General features: G+C 43.2%; 1 protein-coding gene and 1 long non-coding RNA gene across 3 annotated transcripts in view; one reads left to right on the top strand and one right to left on the bottom strand.

Moving 5' to 3' along the window:
* Positions 1–347: 347 nt before the first annotated feature.
* On the bottom strand, positions 348–4668 carry LOC109292114. Its single transcript, XR_002096044.1, has 2 exons — positions 4366–4668; positions 348–1209 (listed from the first exon to the last, which is right to left on the bottom strand). It is a non-coding gene; the product is annotated as an uncharacterized LOC109292114 (long non-coding RNA).
* Positions 4669–13735: 9067 nt separating this feature from the next.
* The window catches only part of GTSE1 (G2 and S-phase expressed 1), a 21388-nt gene continuing 14549 nt past the window's right edge, over positions 13736–20574 (top strand). The window contains exons 1-5 of one of the 2 annotated variants that reach the window (XM_019509379.1): positions 13736–13760; positions 15520–15603; positions 17607–17664; positions 17765–18380; positions 19421–19588. In XM_019509379.1, the coding sequence (XP_019364924.1) occupies positions 15525–15603; positions 17607–17664; positions 17765–18380; positions 19421–19588 (921 nt within the window). In that variant the 5' untranslated portion in view covers positions 13736–13760; positions 15520–15524. The remainder of the gene's footprint in view (positions 13761–15519; positions 15604–17606; positions 17665–17764; positions 18381–19420; positions 19589–20574) is intronic. The other variant, XM_019509380.1, reaches the window with a different exon arrangement.

Below are 20574 nucleotides of genomic sequence, written 5' to 3'. Positions count from 1 at the left end.
GTCACAAGCTGGCGGAGGGTAGGTTTAGGTTGGACATCAGGAGGCGCTATTTCACGGTCAGGGCAGCTAGGGTCTGGAACCAACTTCCAAGAGAAGTGGTGCAGGCTCCTACCCTGGAGGTTTTTAAGATGAGGTTAGATGTACACCTTGCTGGGGTCGTTTGACCCCAGTACTCTTTCCTGCCATGGCAGGGGGTCGGACTAGATGATCTGCTCAGGTCCCTTCTGACCCTAGAAACTATGAAGCTATGAAAATATGGTAAGGTAAGCAGTGGGTTGATGTAGAGTAGACAGTAGTTAAAGATGATATTATGGAGGATGGGAAATGGTAGAATGAGCTAGGTTTTCAGCAACAAAACACTTTCACAAATAGACAAAGCTTTATTCTTGAACCTGCATAGGATTTTAATAAAAGAAAAAGCTTTTCACATAGGCATAAATCCAGGCTTCAAGCTACAATCACGAACTACTGTATTCTGTTCATCAACCAGCTGGGTTTCTTTTTATAGATTACTCCTGTTTTATTATCAAGTGTTCGTTTGGTCTTCGGTCCTGTCGAGATTACACTAATCAGTTAACTCCCCGCTAGCAGGGGAGGAAGTAGGCTACTCCAGCCTGTCACAATGTACACTGCAATATAAAGCCACAAACAAATGAACATCTAGAATACAAAAGTGGAAAATGGATGTAAAAATATATGTACATTGTCCAGCAAAAATGTGAATCTAACCTTTTTACCACTGTACTGAATTTAAAATAGTTTCCTTTATCTAAAAGGAATTATATATGTTATGCTGCAAATGTTAAGTTACAAAAATGTTACTTTCATTGCTGAAATGGTGTTCTAGATTTTATCCACAGAATTTGACTTAGCCAAATCCACTGACAGAAGTGGTTCCATTTTATATGCAAGATGAGCTGTGATTCACAAAGCCCTGGGCTTTTGTATCTTCCTGGGTATTTTTTATTGTCACAAGTATCTCTGAATTCTGAACTCCTGACACAAAAGGTAACTTGCAACTATAAGTAGGCATCTTTTCTTGCCCAGGCCCCCCATATCGCCATTAGGATGACCATGATGATCACAGTGTAAAGTGTACGAACAGTAGATAATTCATCTCCGCGGTCCTGTTTGCATCTGCAGGAACTGTGCCAGTTCTCACTCATATTTGCAGGCGCTTTTGGCCTGTGAGCACGGAGAGAATGTATTCTGTCAAAACAAAAAACAAGATACAATTAAAACTGGCTCTTTTTTTGTTAAGAGCCCTATGATATGATAGTGAACTCCGTGGAGCATATTAAATCATTGACTAGATTTGCCAAAGAACACCTCATGCTGTACAGGGTTAGTAGGAGGATCTCCATAACTGGAAATAAGCAACACTTACCAGCCACTTGGTACATCTCCAACAATGATAGACAAGAGAGGCTGGGTACATGCTTGTCAGAGGATGTACTGTGCTTCTGGCAAAAGTTATTCTTCATTTTCTTGTTGATAAAAATCAGTTGTGTGAAATATTCTCTTGTGTTTCTTAGTGTTCATGAATAGGGGCAAATTGAAAAGACTGGAGACTGAAATTCTCTTTTATTCACTGAAAAGAAGCAGCACCACCATTTAAGCTTCCCAAACTGCCTCTGACAATCTATTTCCAGCTGTACCAGGGAAGGGACACACAGTACTTTAGTATCCAGGACACTGAATGTAATCATTGACCAAGGGTACTAGCCATGATTGATAACCATGCTGTAAGCCTCTGTCCAACAGCAACTGTACTGAGAATGATCTTTTGTGTATTTGTGATACCTTTTCCATATGGTTTCACAAGGCTTTATAAACATAGGGCACATCTACAGGAGATGTTTACTGTGGAGCTGCTTAATTAGCTCTGCAGTAAAGTCTCCATGTCTACACCAGCGGCCCTATTATGTTGCAGTAAACTAATAAACGCTGCCATAGGTTAGTACTTGTAAACACTGGCCTTTGTGTACACTTGGCAATACACTTATATTTGCCCTGTGCTTCCCATCAGAGTATGCTCAGAAAGCTGCTCTCTGACCATGGAGGCTCTCTTGTGAAAGAGAATCCCCCAGTCACACTTTTAACTCATCTGTAGGTCACAAACCTGCAGTCACAGAAAAGAGACAACTGGAAAGGAAAAGGCCCCTCACACCTTTTAGCTCAGTACCCTAGTGAACAGAGACTTGCTCAGGAACTGGGGTATCCAGGTCCAGATTCCCTGCACCCAAAGAGGGTTTGAATCAGTCTCCTGCTTCCCAACAAAGTGCTCTAAGCACTTGGTCACAAGGTGGGCATTCCCTGAAGCACTCTCCAGCCTACTTCTTGAAGCTGGCCTGCTGCAAAGCCAAAACTGAAAGAAATGTGGGCCCGGAAGGAGGCAGGCAAGCTAGACGAAAGGTGCATCATGGGTAAGATGCTGCCCTAGAAGGAAGGTAGCTCTGTCCCTACCCCCAGTGAAGCAGAAACTAGCCCACTGTTGTTGATATATTTTGCCTAATGAACATTAAAAGATGCAGAGAAGCCAGGGTCTAGAACCTGGGGCCCCCTATTTTCAGGGCAGCATCTGTCTCATAGAGCCACCCTCCCATTACCTTACACACCTCCAAGTCCTGTATCTCTTACCATACTGGCTGCTTAGTAAGCCAGCTTCAGAAGAGCTGGAGAGTACTCTGAGAAATTACAGGCCTGTGGCCTGCTGGTGAGAGCACTTTGCTACCAGCAGGAGATACAAGAACATGAGTCGGCAATGTGGGGAGGCGGCTAGGAAGGCCAACTGCACCTTGTCGTGCATCCACAGATGCATCTTGAGCAGGTCCAAGGAGGTGATCCTCCCCCTCTATGCGGCACTGGTCAGGCCGCAGCTGGAGTACTGCGTCCAGTTCTGGGCGCCGCACTTTAAGAGGGATGTGGACAGCATCGAGAGGGTCCAGAGGAGGGCCACTCGTATGATCAAGGGACAGCAGGGTAGGTCCTATGAGGAAAGGTTGCGGGACCTGAACCTGTTCAGCCTTCAAAAGAGAAGGCTGAGGGGGGATCTTGTGGCCTGTTATAAACTGGTTAGGGGGGATCAGCAGGCGCTGGGGGAGTCCCTGTTCCCCCGAGCGCCGCAAGGAGTGACCAGGAACAATGGTCACAAGCTGGCGGAGGGAAGGTTTAAGTTGGACATCAGGAGGCGCTACTTCACGGTCAGGGCGGCTAGAGTCTGGAACCAGCTTCCAAGTGAGGTGGTGCAGGCTCCCACCCTGGGGGTTTTTAAGAGGAGGTTGGATGACCACCTTACTGGAGTCATTTGACCCCAGTGCTCTTCCTGCCATGGCAGGGGGTCAGACTAGATGATCTGCTCAGGTCCCTTCCGACCCTAGAAACTATGAAACTATGAAGCTACTGGGTTAGGGATGGGAGGACACTCCTCCAATCTTTACTTCCTGCAGTTAAGTGCATACCTAGGTGATCCTCTTCTGACACAGATAGAAACCGAGTGCCAAAAATTGTGCTTATGCAGCTATGAAAGCACCACAGATACACAAAGATGATTTAGTCCTGAGTGGGATGGCCCCTTTGTGAAGCAGGCATTTCTACTCACATTTTTATAAAGGAGGAAACTAAAGCACATGGAAAATAATAACACATTTTTATAAGCACCTTCTATTTATTGGAGTCTCAGTTTTTAGATCACAGTGGGAACACCATTTGTAGAAGTGCAGCAAGCTCCTTCAGTTCCTTGGGCAGAGGTATGGGGACAAGCTCGCTGCACACCAGCTGCAGCAGTTCCATAGCATGGGCACCCCAGGAATGACAGTCTGGTGCCCACTCTAAATTGGTGCCCAGGGCTAATGCTGCACTTGCCCACCCTTAGAGGCACTATCTGACCATTGTTCTGATTTTGAGAACTGGTCAGCACTCACAACTCCATCTGAATTCAGTGCAGTGGAAATGCCAAGTTGCCTAAAACTGCTCTGTGAAGTATTAAATAACCTGTTGGTGTTTCTGCCTATATTAGCACTCATGCAACTACAGGAGCTCTAAAGAAAAATGGCAATGTAGGCACAGCCCTTGAGTGCAACACTCTGTAACACAGACACATACACACATACCTCAGAAAGGAACTTTGAGGAAAAAAATTAAAGACAAACTGTGGGTAGTAAATGCCATCTTCTAAAGAAATGCATGTATTATTTAATGTGTAGTTCTTTGGACAGGATCTGTTTAGCACCTTGTAGAGTTGCAACCAAATAACAATATCCAGCAGCAGAATTTTAAGATCATCACAGGAATCCTTTCACTGTTAGGTGGTTTGCCCTCCCTCTTTACCAGCCTGCTTAGAGGAAAGTAGTATGTACAACTTACCTTCTGGAAGAATTCATGGTAGTGATTGTGTTCCCAAGAAGACAGGCTTTCAATCCCACCACAGTACAGGAAGGTGTCCTTTATATCCTTTTGCTTCCTCCCACACAAAGTAAAGATCTACACTGGGTGCACAAAAAGTATTTGCCACAAAATTGGCAAGCAATAATGATCTGCAAGCTCTTTTCAACTACAGTTCACAAGATACTAACTTTGCTTAAACTATAGTGGACTGCCTGGTTCTCCACAACATACTGTTGAGCTGCCCAAGAGCTAAGTAATGAGTGATCCCAGTTGTGCTTTAACTGCTGGGACCTTTCCTTATAAACTGAAGCAGCTAAGATGTTGCCAAAATTGCAGCTGCAGAAATAGCCCGCCCCATGGACTAATGCAGAGGAAGGAGTTGGACATGGAAAGTGAGAAGGGATGAGGTATAACCCACACATATTTCACTTTAAGCAAATACAGAGTAAGAAAGCCTTATCAGATTTTTAAGTATATTGTCCCTGATGAACAACTTATTGCCATCCTGCAATGTGGGCACTTGATTTAATTTACATGGGGAAAAAATAAAGAGTCATCATCCTTCAAATATGTCCCAAAATTTGTAGTCATATACAGAAGAAAGAAAGACTCTCTAATTAAACAGCACTTCACAGCAACTTTTAAGGTCTGTAATACTCTGGGAGGAAGGGGACAGTAGTTTTATGGTTCATGACTACTCAATACAAACAAGAAGGAAAGTTTTATCTGAGAGGCAGGAAAATAATAAATAACCTTCCAAAGTAAGGATTGTAATACAATTCTTATATATAAAATAAAATTCAACAATACAATTTTATATATATCCATATAATAATCCATATACATTGGATTTGTATGGATTATTCACCCTAGAATATGTTTATTTAAATGAGAGAATGGATGTAAATATAGGGAACACAGTGTCTCATAGAAAGATACTACATGTGAATTAAAAATTAAGTGCCAGATGCACCGCTAGCAGCTAAGAACCTTACCTATACAAAAGCAGACACTTTTTAGACAGATACTTGACTGCAATGGTTTAGTTAGGGATGATCCTGCCTGGAGCAGGGGCTGAACTAGATGACCTCATGTGGTTCCTTCAAACCCTACTTTCCTATGGTTCTATACAAAAAATGCAGGAGGCAGAAAAAGAGTGACATCTTTCCAGTTACATTGCTATCAAAATACTGCTCTAAATTTAATATTATTAAGTAGAAGACTAAAGAATCATGTGCACAGCTTTATAGGCATCAGTATCATAAAATATTTAATTTCATTGAAGTATTTAGGAATTTTTATTGTGTTTGATAACATTTTCATGTTTAACATACAGTCTGTGCAACAGTTAAAAAACTGCCTAAGTCTAGCCCCTCACTGAGTTAGCATGGTTAAACGCACCAATTCCAGTAGCCAGCAGCACACAGAAAGAAGAAATGTAGTCAACAACATGGCTAACTGCCTTTGAATCCCTACTCAGAGGAGCAGGCAGCTATCTGCAGCTGGGTTGAGTGGGAGTAGACTTCAGTAGGAGTCTAAAACAAGGTTCAGACTTTTGCCACTGGATCCATAACATTTCATAAGCACTCTTTCACTCCCCAGCTGTAATGACTGAATACCCATTTAAAGCTTGGTTAACTGAGGGGACAAAATACATAATACCTCTGATGTCAAACCTCTGAATCCAGAGCAAGACACCTTAGCTCCTCTGTTATTATCCCACTCTCTTCCTTGTGTGAGAATTAGAAATGTTTCTGTGGGTGCATCTACACATTCAATTAATGCACTTTGGATAATGTGCATTAAATCTAGTATCTCTGTGACCGCCGGGCTTCGATTAACTGCTCTCGAGCGGTTTTTGCTTTGCAGGTAGATGTCAAACACCCATTGGGATCTTGTCTGTGCCGGAGTAGCTCTCTTCTCTCCGTGTCCCCAACCCCGTTCTCGCCTGCCATGACTTGATGTTCCTCAGTGTGAGGAGTTGGTTGACGGGATACCCCATGGTCCAGGATCCCCCGGCAGTCACTCACGGGGCTCCACCACCCCTACACCCCGGCCTCACACCACCTTCGGTGCGTCCCTCGCCTGTTGTTCTTGTTCCCAGCTGTGGGACAACGCCCCCTGGCCTGCCTCTAAGTTACCGCAGCTCCCAGCTGTGGTGCTGGCGCTCACCACCAGGCTCGGCCCCACAGCCCTCCTTGCCTGCACCCCTCTCTTCAAGGGAAGGAAAATCAAAGGAAACTATAGACTCACAGAGGCTTCCCTTCAGCCTCAATCTGTGGGCACACTCCCCTAGCTCTCGAACCCTTAGCCAGCGTTGCCTAAACAAACGAAACAACCAAAATGCTGACCACCCAGTGTCTCCCTATCCTCTAATCGGTCTACTCCGAGCCCTCCCCGGCTCTCTTCTGGTCCAACCCGGACTGATCACTTCCAGCGTTCCTCCCTCCTGCCCGTTACTCTATCTGTGCCTGGCAGCGATGCCCGCCCCAATTGTACCCCCTCAGGGCTCTCCCGTGGTCTCTCCTCCCTGGTGAGACTGTCTCCGTGCCCCGTTGTCCCGGCACCCCACCTGTGGGTCACTTCACTCCCGGGTGCTCTTCCAGCTGCGTCCTCAGGTGCCGTGCCTCCAGTTCCCACGTTGTCCGGTGCAGTCTCCAGTTGGGAGGTTTGGCCCCGCTCCGTCCACGTCCCTGCCAGCTCTCCTGGCTCCGCGAGTCTTGTAGCAGAGGCTCCTCTTGTCATCGACAATGGCTGCTGCTCCTCACCTGAGCTATCCGCCCCCTCCGTGGCCGCAGCTGCCATTTTTATCGCTGCTGGCTGGCGTCCGACAGTAACATCACCAGCTGACCGCAATTGAACAAAAAGGCAGCTAAGAAGCCACACGGGCTCCTCCCTCCGCCTCGTGCATGTCCTGTCCTGAGCTGCAGGTGAGTTCTGTTCATTACTTTACCTCCCGGGACAACCTCGATTCTGAGGTACTGGAAAAATGCACATTAGCTCATTTTATTGTGCATTAGCTAAAGAGCATGGGGTTTTTGTGATGCTTTAATTCACATTAAAATAAGCTAAGATGCATTAAAGTGCACATGTATACATGCCCAAGTTTAGACCCTGAGCCTACCAATAAGTTCTGCACAAGACCCTTGCTGAAAATCTAAAATTTTGATGAAACAGCAAAAAAGTATCCCCATCTTGATCACTAACCATTAGTAGTATGAAATTCTCTCTTCCCTATTTCTTTTTCTCTTTGTTTTATTTAGACAACTCTATAATCAAATTCCAGCTCTAGAGTAATTGTTGCAATTAAAATGGAATGCTTAGTGTTTAGGAAGACTGACACGACATTTCCATCAATAGTTAACAGAAATGCTTTATTAATTAAAAATGAATTATATAGCCTACCTGTCATTTTCCTATTTCAATCTACAAATAAAATAAGCTATAATCAAGTTCAGTATATTTCTAGCTGTAATAGTGGTTCTCACCAACATGGGTAAGGAAGTGGTCCTGATCTTTGCAGCTTCTCACCAGACGTTGATCCATCACTGAGGGTGGTTAGCTGGGAGCAGGTTATGATGGGGCAGCGTGGTGTTTCTTTTCTGGGATGAGTGCACTTGCTGGCAGCTTCATTCTTCTCTTATATTCATTCTTCAAAACATATTTTCTTGATGAGTTGAAGATCAGGGTCCAGACAAAGTTGACAGTGTGGAGGGTCATTGTCCTTTAATTGTGGTGTAAATGTTAACCTTTTGCATCCGTCTCTGGTTGTTGTGGGTGAAACTGACATGCATGAAAACCCTTGATCACTCCAGAGCTTTATAATTTGCTTAACTATAGTATGGCTTGATTGCTTGAGCCCAACACCCTAAACTGGAGGTATACTACTTGATTAATTGCAGTAGGGCTTGATTACTTGAATTGAGCACCTTAAACCATGAATTGTAAGGCACTGTATAGATTGTTATAACAGGGAAGATCCCAAAATATTTTCCAACTGGCACAGACACTTAGATGGGAGAGGAATGGGATAACAAGGGAGAAGCAATCACTTTGAAAGAGGAACTTATTTACAATCAATTTAGAGTAGTTGGGCATTAGGTATACTTGATACCAAAGCCAGAAATGAGATTAATTGTATTGATATATTTCAGGTGGTCCCAGTCATGAGTTTACATTCTTCTACAAAAAGCACTGATATTAGAATTTAGTTATTTAAATTTAAATAGGTCTGTACAAGCTTCATGTCCAGCAGTAATACACAATAATTAGCTGATGCTGAAGTGATTACATCTTTCCAAAGGAAATAACATAAAACAATTATTTTATCATCTGTACCATCAATATAATATGTATATATGTAAATATAAAATTCAGTAATATTCAAAGAATATGGCATGGGACACTGGCTGGTAAATTTTTGTTCTCAGTACTTTTCATGTCCAGTCTGCAAATGAGCTTCTTGCAAAAGCACAATTCTGGGTCTACCTTTTCATTACTTGCAAAACACTCCTTCTTTCAACAGGGCCATTCAGATTTTTAACATTTATAGAAATAATTTTGTATCATTTTTATGCTTGTTGTTTTCTGAATAAAATTCTACTCTCTCACCTGAAGCTTTCCCACCATTCTTGTAAGCTGTTTAGTATCACCAGCAATAAATAAATAAATACATATTAGTTGGAACTACCTTCACCTTCTTACAATATAAGAAAATAAAGCATATCTAGATTATGCTTGCTCTACTTTAATATACCTGTAGTACTCTTTTGGTCCCTGTGTAGTCTTCTATACATTCTAGGCCTAACATTAACTTTATTTATTGCCCTACCATGCTCAGTAATATACCCAGTCCAATTTCCCTCACATTTGGCTCCCAACACAATCCTTATATTTATACATTTTACCCCTCCCACTTAGATCCCCAACTGATCCTTATTTTTATACCCTACCCCTTTTCTGAAATGTGGAGATTCACCCTAACCCTCGGGTGGAATGGCACCTTTAACCTCTCCACACCTGTGTAATAAACACCTTCCTGGGAGGTTACCAACTCTCATCCAGGGGAATCCTGGCACTATATTATTAGTCAGATATTGTTTTCTGAAGGAAGTTGTGCAAAGACATATTTCAAGTCTCCCCCGGTCTCTTCTCATATTATACTATATTTATACCTCTTTCCCACCCCCTACCATTTGTTTTTAGCCTTAGCCTATCTTTATTTCCATTTTCCTAAATATTTGGTTCCCAGAATTATTCTTTTAATCTTTTTGTCCTTGTGATAGTCCCCTCTCCATTTTCATTTCCTTCTACTATTATTCAGTCCCAGTCAAATCCCTTCAAATACCCCTAGTTCTGTGACTTCTCCAAGTCCCCTTATCCTTGTATTTTGCTGGGGTTTTTTTTCTCCTGGCCTTAACTGTTTGCCATTCAATATTATGGTTGCCTTTGCTGTCTGGGTGAGGCTTGAGCTGAGATTTCAGTATGTTTTCCATTAAGTTTAATTTTTCAAGTATTTTAAAGTCTTCCTTTTTCTCCTTTATGATGTTCTCCTGTTCTTGATGAAGATAAGCTTAAAAGGAAAAGCCCATGTGTATCTTATATTTGTTCTCTAAGAGATGCTGTAATTTCACTCAGTTCCTTCCTTTTCATTGATGTAGCCTGGAGAAGTTTCAAAACACTTGTATTTTATAGTGTCCTAGAGTGGAATCAGAAGTATCAGTACTAACAAAGCATCATGTCTCTTGGTCTGTGTGAGCTGGGGGGAACGTAGAGAACTCTGTGTGCTGTGTCTACCAGGACTGTTGCTTTTGTCTTCATCTGTAGGAAGGAGTAGAAAACCTGCTTTAAATATTCTGCTGGAGCTCCTTCCCCACACCTTCTCAGAGCCCTCTTATTCTTACGTTACTTTTTCTCTCAAGATTTTCCAAGCCCCCAGTTTTCTCTATAAAGTCATTTTCTTTCTTTTCAGTCATCTTCATTGTATTATGTAGATTTACTGATGGTCATAGTTTTCTCTCCACCTTTATCTCCAGGTTTGTGACCCTACCTCTAATTTCTTTTATTTCTGCTTTGATCTTACCAAACTGAGCCTCCATAGAGAATTTTAAAGCTCTGATTTCTGAGATTAACTGATAACTGAAATTAACTCACTGAAGCCCTCTCTGATTAGCAGGGCTGTCTCGCCTCCCTGTTTCAACTGGAAGAGTGAATGATGCCTCAAATAGATGAATTGGGGGTGTTCTTGGCCTGCAAAAGGGAGGAGTATTGAATCTCTTAATAGAAAGAGATTTTCTCCCAATTATTTTAATTAAAATATGTTGTGACGATAGGCTTCACTGGATGCAAATGAACTACATATGGTAACATACCCTAAGAAGCAGGGTAACTTAGTCTGCCCTGAGCTCCACGCTACCGTGGCTAAACTGTTAACCAGCTACTTAATTGTTCTAAATCTAGGTAACTCCACACTGTACTACAGTCCACACATACTTGTAGTCCTGAAAGTCAGTCTCTGAAAAACTTTGTTCAGTCTGTGACTATTTAGCCTGTAGATTTTTTTTGAAAGAGTGTGGCAAGTAGCAAGAACTTTTGCTTTCTGTATTATGCCAACTAATTAAAGTCAATTCTTGATGTCATGTTTCTTCCTAGTAACCAGTATAGGGGGAGCTAGCTTTTTTAAAAAAAGGGGTGCAGATGGGGTGGCACATCATCATATAGCACAACATATTATTCTCCAGTTAAAGAGAAACTAGAAACATTACTAATGTGCTAGGGGGCTATCACTATATTATTCAGTTTAAGAACAAAGCAAAAATAAATATAACTATTGCAATGTGTACTGATTTGCTAGATGATACATTATGTTTTAAAAAACATAACACACTAGAAAAAACGCACAAAAAAATCAAAAGATATTGTGGCATTAGTCCTATAGTCATTGTAGTTAAAAGAATGTCTCTTATTCTGATTTATAAAACAAAATCTAGCATACTTGAGAGTTTTGACAGTGCCTCCTTCACTGGCAGTCATCATTACTATACCCGAATTATTGCTACACCTGAGCTAAGGTTTTTAGTTTGACAGTCTGTAGGGTTGTGAAATAGAACAGAAACATTACCAGGTATGGCTAAGTGACAGCAAAATTGCAGAAGAAAGGATAGTTTAAAAAGTGGAACATCAGAAGGATAGGAAGTAATTAACACCAATGGACTGGATAAAAATTAGCAGGAGTCTAGGAGGTGGTAATAATGAGCTATGATGTCAGTTTGACCCTCTCAATGCTGCTTGACTAGAAATGCTACTGCCCCTCCCAGGCAGTTGTTTTTAAAATTCAGGTACAGCAGGAATCAAAAGGGGGTGTAACTGCACCACTGCCCCCCTTCCTGGGTTGTGTTTTTTTTACTGAAATTTCTGAAACAGTGGATTGCTTATATGCTGTTTGTGACCTTTTTTGTTCAAGGACTGGTCTATCATGTGACTAAGCTATTTACATTAGGGAAATACACAGATACTGTTTCACTAACTTTCCTTGTAACAGGAAACTGATTTACAGGGCCTTGACCTCAGCTATTGCTCAACTAAGGTGCAAGATGTTGATGTTAACAAAAATAAGAGCCTCCTCTCCCCTAAGAATTTTAAGCAGTTTGAATAATGCAGCAAAATAATATTATGACTCTCAAGGAGTGTTTGAGGCAGCAGTCTAAAAATTACATTGATGTCATTGACTCTGCATCTGGTTTACATTTTTCCTCTGTGACTGAGTATTCCTAATCCTACTAAACAAAGTACTATGAATCACATTCAAAATGGGACTTCAGCATCTGAAGTGTGACTTAAGTGGAACAGAGGTGCCTACGTCCAAGTAAATAATGCATTAAAACCCTCCCTCACATCTTAGGCAAATCTCATTGTAGAGTGAAATCAGGTTGTTTGACAAGATGTACCTTCATTCAAACCAAGTTGACTAGCATTAATTATATTTCAATTGTCTAGTTATTTTAGTATTTAAATCCAGTATCAGCATTTTCATTATTCTGCACAGAACGGATGTCAGGCTAACCGGCCCACAATTACCAAGGCTGTCTTGTCTGCCCTTTTTGAATACTGTACAGCAGGGGTGCCAAACTCTTTTGGCTGTGTAGGTCAGATGAGTGGTATGGGACCAGTGGTGCGCGGCATGTGCAAGACTGGCCTCTCAGGCCTGATCGGGCCCATGGACCCCTCCTTCATGCTAGATCCAGCGCCTATGGCACCCACTCTGGCCAACCCAGGACCACAGGAAGAGGCCCAGCATCCCAAGGACTTGGCTGCTGCCTTGGAAACAAGCCGTGATGCTGGGCTTCTTCCTGCAGTGTGGAGGGGCTCCAGTGCTGCTGCTCTGGTATGCCAGTCTCTGGCATGCCAGAATGGGAATCAGTGGGTAGGACTCACTTTGCAGCAGTCCTGCTTTTAGGAACGAGGCCATACAGACATGCCCAGGTGTACAGGTTTGTCACTGACATGCTCTGTCTCTTCAGTAGTCCATGCTTATTGGAAACTATCCGACATGCTAAACTGAGAGATAAACCCACCTCAAAACACCTGCTAGTCTGGGTCAGGGCCGTCACCTGAAAGGTGAGGGACTCAGGTGGAAATCCTTGTTCTCGATCAGACAGAAGGTCCATCTGAACCTGGAAGACACCCAGTTACTGGGACACTGAGAAAGAAAGGATCTAATATTTTGCTATTGGAACCTATCTGGCAAATTCAGTCCACAGCTGTGAATATCTGAGGCAACCACAACAGCAAACCATTTTTTTAGCAAGTAATTTATTCAGCAAAAAGAAAAGAAAAAAGATCCCCTCGTTTTATCGACAGGTCCAATAGCCCTAGCTGCAGCGTGGACGAGCAGCCTGCAGACAAAACAACTTTCACTTGGCAAGATCGCATTTAAAGACTTTTTTCATTTAAATTCAGTCTCCATAAATGACGACGGCCTGCTCTGTTCCTCTTTTCTGGACACGGAACTGCGGACACTATCGCCCACCACCACCACCCGAGCACCTAGCCATGTTTAACCGTATTCAGCGCCCTCCCAAGACAGCACAGCACGATGACTCCCGCCTGCCACAGAGGAGTGACGACAGCACCCTCACATGTCCCCAGGCTCGCTCCGAGGGGGCGGGGCCGCCCGCGCCGCGCGCTGCAAGCGGGTCACGGGACTCCGCAACATTTGAAACGCGCCAATGAGCGCGGGCGGGGGCGGAGCTGCGCTTTCGAACGTCCCGGCGGCCGCGAGCGCGGCAAGGCCTGGCCCGACGGGGCGCGGGGGCCTGAGCAGAGTCGGCCCACCTGCCGCCCCGTGCTGCCGTGGCCGCGGGCTGCGCTCTGAGGTAGGTGAGAAGCGGGGACTGCAACTCCTGGTGCTTCCGCGCGGTCGGTAGCGATGTTCAGGGGCTGTTTGCTGGGGCCTGATGACCGGGGATCCCGGTTTTCTCTGATAAAACAAAATACCTGATTCTCAGATTTATAAAAAGTAACCCCAAACCCACATTTTTCCGTGAATAAAATGAAACATCACTATATATAAATAGTTGGAGGTGTAGATGGGTAGAAATAGACTGACCTGCAGATCTATCTACGGACCAGAGCAATAGCACAAAGCAACCGACCGACCGGAGTGACCAACAGGATGGACTGACCTAATGTATCTATCGGATGTATATCTATCGAGTAGATGGACAGATAGATCTCTGTCCATCTATATATCTATATGATCCGTTACTATACATTACTAATACGCTAGTATATGTTACTAATACATCTCTATCAGATAGATCTCTATCTATCTATAGCTCTATCTATATATCTATCAGACTGACCTATCTATCAGATCCCTGCTGATGACCTGCACCTAGGTCTTAGGAGGCAGGGCTGTAGACTGGGGGCAGAAGTAGCCTTCAGCCGTATTTCTAAAAAGGGGCAGTTGCTGCCAAGAATGTGTTATCCTTTTTGTGTTGCTATTTTTTTTTTGATTTTCCGTATTCCCAGCCAAATGAGCTAAAACAAATTCCAAATCCAAGAGTCAGTCCAGAACCATAAGTGGCCCTACTAGTGGCAAACCCCCTCCACTCCCAGCTGAGGCTTCAGATGTTTCCAAATCCTTTGGCAGGCATCCTACTTGCAGACCCAAGCCTGGAGGCTTGGAGTTTGGATGCCCCCAAGTTTTGCTTGCCCTCAGCCATAAGGCCCCAGAGGCAAGCCAGGGAGGAGTCTCCCCTTTCCATAAAGTATTCTTAAAGCCAAGACTGTCCAACTGCAGCAGCTAAGTGGGAGGTTTACTATACATTACCTTGGCAGGTGCTATCCCTGTGCCAGGAGAGCAGTCTTCTCCAGTGCGACTGGGAAGATCACCTTCATGGTCAGGGTGTTTCGCTGCCAGGTAAGCATAGACTACCTGGCAGCGAACAACAAGAGGCTGAGAAGCGATTTAGCCAGGATGAGATGGTTTAAAGGTCCATTTTTTCTGCGCTGAATGGCCAGGTTGACATGCTTCTGAACCTACGTTTCATGTAAGCTTCAAGTTTAGAGATTTACCTCTCTCGTGGGAGCAAGCAGTTGTAAGTCATGTAGGAACAATTTATACCAGCATCACTGGGTATGAATGGATGACATTATTCATGTGCCTCCTTAATTTTTGGCATCACACTATTTGAAAAAAGGGGGCTTGTACAATTCGTGAGCCCGGTAACCAGTTGCAGGGCTGTAGCTGAGGTTTGTTTATTCGTTTCTTTTTAGTGAGTACTTCAGTGCTGATGGTTTAATAAGATGCAACTGTTTTAGGATAACATACAAATTTTAATCTCTAATTTAGTTTGTGCAATTCAAAAAATACCTGCAGTACCTAGTACACGAGAACAAGGATTCAGTCTTGGGGGAGCATTTGAGAATCTGAAGTCTGATTTATAGAGGACAGAGAGAGACTTTTCCCTGTGGCTGTAGGGGACAGGATAAGGAACAAAGGCCTAAAGCTGCAGCAAAGGAAGTTTTAGTTTGGAGATGAGGAGGAACTTTCTGGCTTTGAGCTTGTGAGCGTCTCTCCAGCCCTGCTTTCCTATAATCCCATATAAGTGTCTTATTTTGCAGTTGCAGTTGCTATGGAGGAAAGAGAAGAAGAGTCAGCAGGTTGCTCAAGTACTGTGGTAGAAAAAAACCCGGATAGTTGCATAAGCAGTGGTAAGTAGAAAATGTTATTTATAAATTTTTGCATAGGATGCACAATTCCAAGCTACTTTCTAGTATTTGCTTTGTTAACCAGCATGCTGGCTTGTAAGGTAAAGTGAAACCAGAAGTGCCCACCGTGACACTTCTGTTTTCTCTGAGCCCCCATGGCCCAGGGGTGTAACAGGCTGCACAGGGCCTGCCTCCCTGTCCCATGGGGCCCACAGGACCTGTGGGAGGGGTGGTGATGCCCCGGACGCAGCAGGAGAAGCGGTGGCCTGAACAGGCGAGGGTGCCTGTTCAGGCCGCTCAATTAATGGGCATATTTTGTTATCCAGCATCCCCCATTCCCCAGGGATGCCGGATAACAGAGCTTTTACTGTACATAGATCAGTATGTTTCTTGTGTTCATTCCTTAATGTAGTAGAGAAGACTTCATTCTGTGGGTGGCCTTATTTCGTAGACTTTTACCCCTGCTCTTCCACTACATGGTTCTTAATTATTTTCTATGAACTTTTGTATAGGCTCAACAAAGTACTGATAATCTTTTTGAGTGTTACTGATGGACTATAGCAGGAGTTCCCAAACTATGGTACATAGGTATGCAGGACATCTCTGGGGGTACGTGGGAGAAATTCTGTAATGGTGGATTAAATTCTCATTATAATAATTGGCACTTAAGGGGTTAAAATATAAAACCATATGCTGGTAGTGGTATGTGGGCAGCCAGTAAATCTGGAAGGCCATATGCAATAAGAAAAAGTTTGGGAACCTCTGAACTATAAGGCCCTTAGTAGAGGTGCACTAATACATCAGTCCAGTATTGGACTGGCACTGGTATAAACAAAATTTACTGTACTGGAAATCGGCCTGATGTGGCTGATAATTTGGCCAATAAATGCCTGTGCATGCTCACAGCCACAGCCCAGCACATAGGTGGTGAGGAGCACAGCTCGTCAGCTTGGAGAGCTGCCTGCAGCTGGTAAATCAGTTGTGGAAGGTGTGTTGGAGGGGGTGGGGTGCAGATCAAGGCCCCCATAGTGAAGGAGGGAGTGGAACTGGGGTTGAGGCTGCCCAGCTGGGAGGGGGGTGTGGGGGGGGCACGGGATGGAGCTGCAAGTCGTTTGGGGGAGCGGCTCCTACCGCTGTGTGCACCCTGTGGGGAAGGGCATGTGCCCTTGGATCTGGGTGGGGTAGGGTGGGCTGCAGTTTAGGGCTGGGACTGCCCCGGGCTCTTCCTGGTGGATTGGGGGGAGGCGGGGAGGGTGTTGGGCTGGGACTGCACTCAGCGGGCAGTGGTGGTGCTGGGAGGGCGGCTATGGGTGGGGGGCTACAGCTATAGCCCCTCTGCCAGCACCGCTGCCTGCCCTGAGTGCAGCCTGGGCCCAACTCCCCCCATCCATCCTGCAACTGCAGCCTGCCCCACGCAGATCTGGGGGGGCACATGCTCTCCCCGCACCCCAGTGCCTTCCCAGGGTTCATGTGAGGTGGGAGCTGCACCCCCCAAACAAGCCATGGCTCTGTCCCATGCCCTGCCCTGCCCCTGCTGGACAGCCCCAGCCCCACTTCTCCTTTACCACAGTGGCCTTGATCTGCCCCACCTCCCCCCTTTCCTCCCTTTTCAGCACAGCTGACTTACCAGCTGCACACAGCTCTTCAAGTTGCCCAGCTACAAATCAGAAATCAGATCGGTATCAGCCAATATGCCTCCTTAATTATCAGCTATCTGTATCAGCCCTCAAAATCTCTATCGGTGTACCCCTAGTTCTCAGAGTTTCCTTCCTGGGTCAATTCTGAAATCCATTCTGACAGTTTTTTCGTCACATCCCAAAGTGTATTGTGTTGTTTGTAGTTAGTTTTAAATTATGGTAATTCAGTTATCCCTACTTTAATTTAGTCAAACTCATTTAAAATGAATGTCAAATGGCAGTGCAGTTCAAAACCTATTGCAGTACAAATTAGACTTTGGAAATCCTTGTAATTGTGACAACTCATAACTGAACTCATCTTGTTTTCAGGTGTTCCTCTCTTGGCTGATGAAAAATTTGATTTTGATCTTTCATTATCTCCACTGAGGTAAGTTAAGTGTTTATGGGCAAATACATGTCTATAGCATAAATGATTTTTACATCCTCACTGTTTTGTTTTCTTTTTTTTCTTTTTTTCCCCCTGGAAGTGGAAATGAGGAAGATGAAGTTTTTGTTGGACCTCCTGGACATAAGGAAAAATGTATTGCTGTTAGTATTGAGAAAGTAGTTGAAGAAAGTGAAAGTGCTAAGAAAAAGCGTTATCTACCTGATGATAAACTGACATGGAGTCCTCTTTCAGGAGAGAAATTTGTGGAAATTTTTAAAGAAGCTCACTTGCTGGCACTTCAGTTAAAAAAGGGCAGCAAAGAAGAACTGAAAGTCGGCCAATTTGAAGAACCCAAAAGCAAGGATATTGAAAAATTTGTGCAAGACTCCAAGTCGAAACTGAACATCTTCCAAAAACAGAAGGTGGAAAAAAGCCCCAGGACTATTAAAAGGGAAACGTACTGTGTGTGGGATAGCCCAGCTTGTCAACTGCCGCCTTCATTTCAGAAGCAGTTAGAGTTACACATGCCAGTAGATTCCAGAACACATGCATTGCAGTCTCCTTCAAATGCATCTAGCCCTGTCAAAATCCATAAATCTTCTAAATTAGCACAAAAACAGCAAACTGATGAAAAGAATAAAAAAGTAATAAGCAAGTTGCAGACTGCAAAGGTATCAGCTGCTTTTGGAAAAAACAATCAGTTGACAATTGAAAAGGTAAAGACTTGGCATCTAGACAGTTTAATGTTTGAGACGAACCATAGTCATCTTAAGATAAACTGTTTAAACCACTTGTGAGCTTTAGTCTTATAAATAACCTTTCCTTTTTTGAAGCTGCTTTCCTTGTTTGAAACTCTCAAATAGGAAGGTGAGCCTGTGTGCATAACTGCCTTGAATTTATTTGATTTTTATCTAGCTTCTGTTAGTTTAGTTGGACTGCTGTTGCAATACATGAAAGGTGCAGATAAGATTTGCATTGAGACAATATTTCAGAGGTTTTAGTTGACTTTATTTGTTAACAATCTCCAGTGTTTTTTGGCTCCTGTTCAAATGCTTAAGCCATTTTATAATCATTCTGTTAAAACTATTGTATTGCTTCTAATGATTCCTTTAGTAGCATGGCTTTGCTTCCTTTAAGCTGTCCTCAGAGTTGGCAGTAATAAGCAGAACTCTGATAGGACGGGACCAACACCTAGGTTTAGTGGGACCAACACTCTCAAAGGTTATATTGTGCTGCACGCTAGCTGCACACTTTGATTAGCCAAGTGTGTGTTGCTGGGACTTCAGTCTTAACAGCAGTACACGAAAGGGCTGTTTTCATAGTAAGGCGGTTGGCCCCTGTAAATGGCCTCTAATCTGCAGAATGTGATTTCTGTCCTATTTCCTTCCTCCTTTACAGCCAAGGCTACTAAGTTCTCTTGTGTGTGGGGACTACTTAGGAGTTTGACACTGGCTTCTTCCTACCATTTGTCTTAGAAGAATATGGAGCTTGTATTTTACTTTCTCCATCAGTTTCAACAACAAAATCCATCCAATCTATGCTAGATATAACACTAAATTCAATAAGAGGCTAAACAGGTCAAGAACTTGGAATTTTTACACTCTAATTGAGAGTGTAACAGTAGGCTTTTTTGGGGGGTGATACAATGAAAATACTGGCATTGCTAAACAAATTCGCTTATGTGGAAAAACTGCAGGGGTTCTCAAATCCTTTGGCTAATAACTTTTAAAATAGTTTTTAAAATTGAAACTTGCAGCCCAAACCAGGAAAACAGCTCAGCCCCTCTGGGACCAAACACTTGAACAGCATCGGGTCATTTGAAGACCTACTTTCTGACAAGTCCAGTATTGCTTCAGATGTCTGTAACGCATCATTCAATGGCAGTTCAACAGAGGACAAGAAAACTCTTCCTGTTCCAAGCAAGGTACTGGCAAGTGTATTAATATGATGACATACTGAAATATTCCTGGGGAATTGCTGACTCAAGATGTGGGAAAATCTTAAAAATGGAGGCAACAGATCTATCTTTCTATCATTGATTTAATACCATAACCTTGAAATGAATTCAAGTTAAAATGACTTCTATTCTGCAACTACAGTTGTCTTACGTCTTTGTAACAAAATTTACTCTTATTATTTACCATATTTAACACAGTGCATCAATCATCATTTAGGACTCGATGCAGACAAGGAATGTTGGGGATAACTAGAGATTAAAGTATATGTTCTTCATGGCTACTTACTATGCTGTTTTGAAAAGGTCCCCATAGTCTAAAGTGCATGTTGAGTAGAACAGTGAGACTTAAATTGAAAGGTAATCCAAGGAATGTCATGAATATAGTTAGAGTATTAGGCTAAATTCCATGGACTAGTCAAACTTATTTATTAAAAAAAATCACATGTTGCAAGTAGCTTAATATTAACTTTATTTTCTACACAGGTGGTAGGCTCTGGGTAAATGAAACATTCATTTTAACTAGAATTGACACTACTGGAATAGTTTTGGCTTTAACAGTTGCTCTGTAGGAAAAGAGATTGGATGAGACTAATAACACGGGAGATTTTGGATCCATAGCACTTGTGGTATGCTGTCTTACAAATATTAGTTTAAATAAATATTTTACTTTTGGAAAGTAACTTGAGCTCGTGGTAAGGAACAGGACAGCAGTGCATTCTTGCCACCTGCCTTCCACCCCCAAGGCAAACTAGCAAGGACCAGTTTTTTTTGTTTTGTCTTTATAGGGATTTGTAGTAAGGATACAGTCTGCTTTTTAGGACTCTGAGCATATTACACTGAACTGCTTTCCTGACAATACAGTGGCAGGGCCTGGAAGGTACCCTTTTCTCCCTTGCTCTTCAACCTGGAGTCTTCTGTAGGGATTTTTATAGGTTGTTTTGTTCCTTTGTGTG

The sequence above is a fragment of the Gavialis gangeticus genome, unplaced genomic scaffold (assembly GCF_001723915.1).
Source record: "Gavialis gangeticus isolate Ggan-Ray unplaced genomic scaffold, GavGan_comp1, whole genome shotgun sequence".
NCBI lineage: Eukaryota > Metazoa > Chordata > Crocodylia > Gavialidae > Gavialis > Gavialis gangeticus.
Note: the sequence above shows the minus strand (reverse complement) of the source record. Positions and strands in the feature narration are given on the sequence as shown.